The sequence below is a fragment of the Calidris pugnax genome, unplaced genomic scaffold (assembly GCF_001431845.1).
Source record: "Calidris pugnax isolate Ruff unplaced genomic scaffold, ASM143184v1 scaffold25, whole genome shotgun sequence".
In the NCBI taxonomy this organism is placed as follows: Eukaryota; Metazoa; Chordata; class Aves; order Charadriiformes; family Scolopacidae; genus Calidris; species Calidris pugnax.
Genome location: NW_015090805.1, coordinates 6,275,845 through 6,278,265, shown reverse-complemented (window position 1 = coordinate 6,278,265; position 2,421 = coordinate 6,275,845). Strand labels below are relative to the sequence as shown.

The 2,421-nt window shown below is 56.8% G+C and overlaps 1 protein-coding gene across 1 annotated transcript in view; it reads left to right on the top strand.

Moving 5' to 3' along the window:
• Nucleotides 1–1,864: 1,864 nt before the first annotated feature.
• SIM2 (single-minded family bHLH transcription factor 2) overlaps nt 1,865–2,421 on the top strand; it is a 63,861-nt gene continuing 63,304 nt past the window's right edge. The window contains exon 1 of the mRNA XM_014938049.1: nt 1,865–2,039. Coding sequence (XP_014793535.1) covers nt 1,865–2,039 — 175 coding nt within the window. The remainder of the gene's footprint in view (nt 2,040–2,421) is intronic.

Below are 2,421 nucleotides of genomic sequence, written 5' to 3'. Positions count from 1 at the left end.
GGTCTGGTGACGGAGGGCCCTCGCGTGTCGCGGCCCCACGCGTGGCCGTGCCCCGGCCCCCCTGCGGCAGCCGGGTGCCGGTTGGGGGTACGACATGTCCACCCCCCCCCGCCCCAAACGGCGCCGTGGGGTCACGGCCGATCGCGTACGTGAGGGACGGCAGGTTACGGGGCAAGGGGGCCGCGGGTCCCTGCCGGCGCTCCGCGGCCGCGTAGGGAGGTCGGGGGGAGCGGGCTCGGGCTGCCACAGCTAAACGGCCCCCGCCCCCGGCTCCCCCTCGCCCCGGCCTCCCGTCCCATCGCAAGTGCTAATTGCGGCTCTTTTCTGGCTCCTCTGTATTTGGGTCCCTCGGAGGGCGCTGCGCGGGAGGACACGTCACGGATACATTATCCCCTCCCCTCTTGAGGCTCTCCTGGCTTTCTGCAGCCTTTGCTAAAGAATTAACCGAGGGGTCCACTTCAGAGCTCCTTCTACCCCTGAAAAAAAAAACCAAAACGGAGATATCGGTGCTTTCAGGCGAGGAGCTAGGATTTCCGAGAGGAGGGGAATTTTACCTTCGATCCTTGCCGTATGGTGAGGATCGCTGCTCCTTGCGGGAGGTGAATGCAGCAAACCCTCCCTCCGCCTTTGAAAGGCATGTCTATGCGGAAGAGCCACCGCTCTGCTCTTTAAATACGTGACAAAATAATAATAATAATAATAATAATAAAAAAAAAGAAACAATTCCTGATCTCTGCAAATTCTTTTTCTTTAAAAGGAGGGGAAAAGAAAAAGAAAAAAAAAAAAAAGAAAAACCAATAAATAAATCCAACAAAATCAAACCCGCGCCTTTGCCAGCGCTCGGACTTGTTTGGAAAGAGACAACGCTGAAGTGGCACTGGTCCCGAGGAAAACGAATCCTTTAATTTGCCACCGCTACCGCCGCCCCGCCGGGCCCGCCGCCCCCCGCGCCCCGGCGCTGAAGCAGCCCCTCGGGGAAGGGGGAAAAGAAGCGTCTTTCTGCCGCGAAGACCAGCCGCCGCCTGCCGAGAGCTGGCCGAGAGGGAAGCGTCGGAAGGAAGGAAGGAAAAGGAAGGAAGAAAGGAAGGAAGGAAATGCGAGCTGGTGATTTCGGAGCGCTCCAGCCACCAGCTCCCTCCGCACCGGCTCTGACTTTCGTTTAGCGTTCTGCCTCGCCGGCTCCTCGTCTCCTCGGCATCTCGGGCTCCGGGACCAGATCATTTTGCACTTCGTTAAACGAACAGCCCGGTCTTTCCTTTTCTTTCTTTCTTTCTTTTATTTTTATTTTTTTTTATAAGAGTCGTAATGTCCAAAAATGGTTCAGCCTGCTTAGCCCAATGATTTCTCGCGTGGACGCTCTATTTTTAATCTTTTTTTGTTATTATTTTTGGACGGGGGAGGATTGAGTAGACGAAATCCTTCAGTGAAGGGGAACCCGGCCCTTTGCTCCCCGTTGAGAAGATCTGATTTCCAGCTGCAGGCAGAGGACCGTGGTTCGTGTAGGTCTTTCAGTCTCGGTTTCGAAGCGTTAGATACCGCAGGGTCAGAGCAGAACTGTCTTATCCCGAGCGGCTCGCCTTGTCGTGGTTGTGGCTCAGAGATCGCCTCCCACCTCCTCGCACCATTTCTCTTGGTGTTGTTTTTGTTTGGTTGGTTTGGCGTTTTTTTCCCTCCCCTCCGACCCCTTTTTTTGTCGTGTCCCCCCCCTTTCTTTTATTATTTTTATTATTTGATTTTATTTGGGTGAATTTCCCTCCCTTCCTTAAACGAAAATACTAACTCTGAAGCCGAAATCCATGCTCCCTGCAATTCGGAAGAATCGGGTCTAATATGCCAGTGTCATCTTCGCCTTGCAGTAGTCGCGATGAAGGAAAAATCCAAGAACGCGGCAAAGACTAGACGGGAAAAAGAAAATGGAGAATTCTACGAACTGGCCAAACTCCTGCCCCTGCCCTCGGCCATCACCTCCCAGCTGGACAAGGCGTCCATCATCCGCCTCACCACTAGCTACCTGAAAATGCGAGCCGTCTTCCCCGAAGGTAATCACCCCTGGGATCCCCCCCGGAGGGTCCGTCCACCCCTTCCCCGGCCGCACGGAAGGGACTGGGCAGCACCGGGGCCAGAAAGGTTGGGGGGTGGGACGGGAAACGTACCCCAAGGCGAACCCCCGTCGTCCCGGGAGGAAAGGGGGGTGTTTGCAGGGGTCCCAGCCCCGGGGTGGCAAACGAGAGGCGAGCGAGGGAAAAGCTGCGGGGGGAGGAAAGGAGCCCGTTTGCCTGGGAAGTTGCCCGAAACCCGGGGCTTTGCCACGGGGGTGGCGTGCGGAGGGCGGGCTGCAAGCACCGGCTCTCGTCCTGTGAGGCCTAAACCCGAAAACAGGTCGCCGCGGCCGCGTGTGGTCGATAGAGCCCCCCGTCCCCC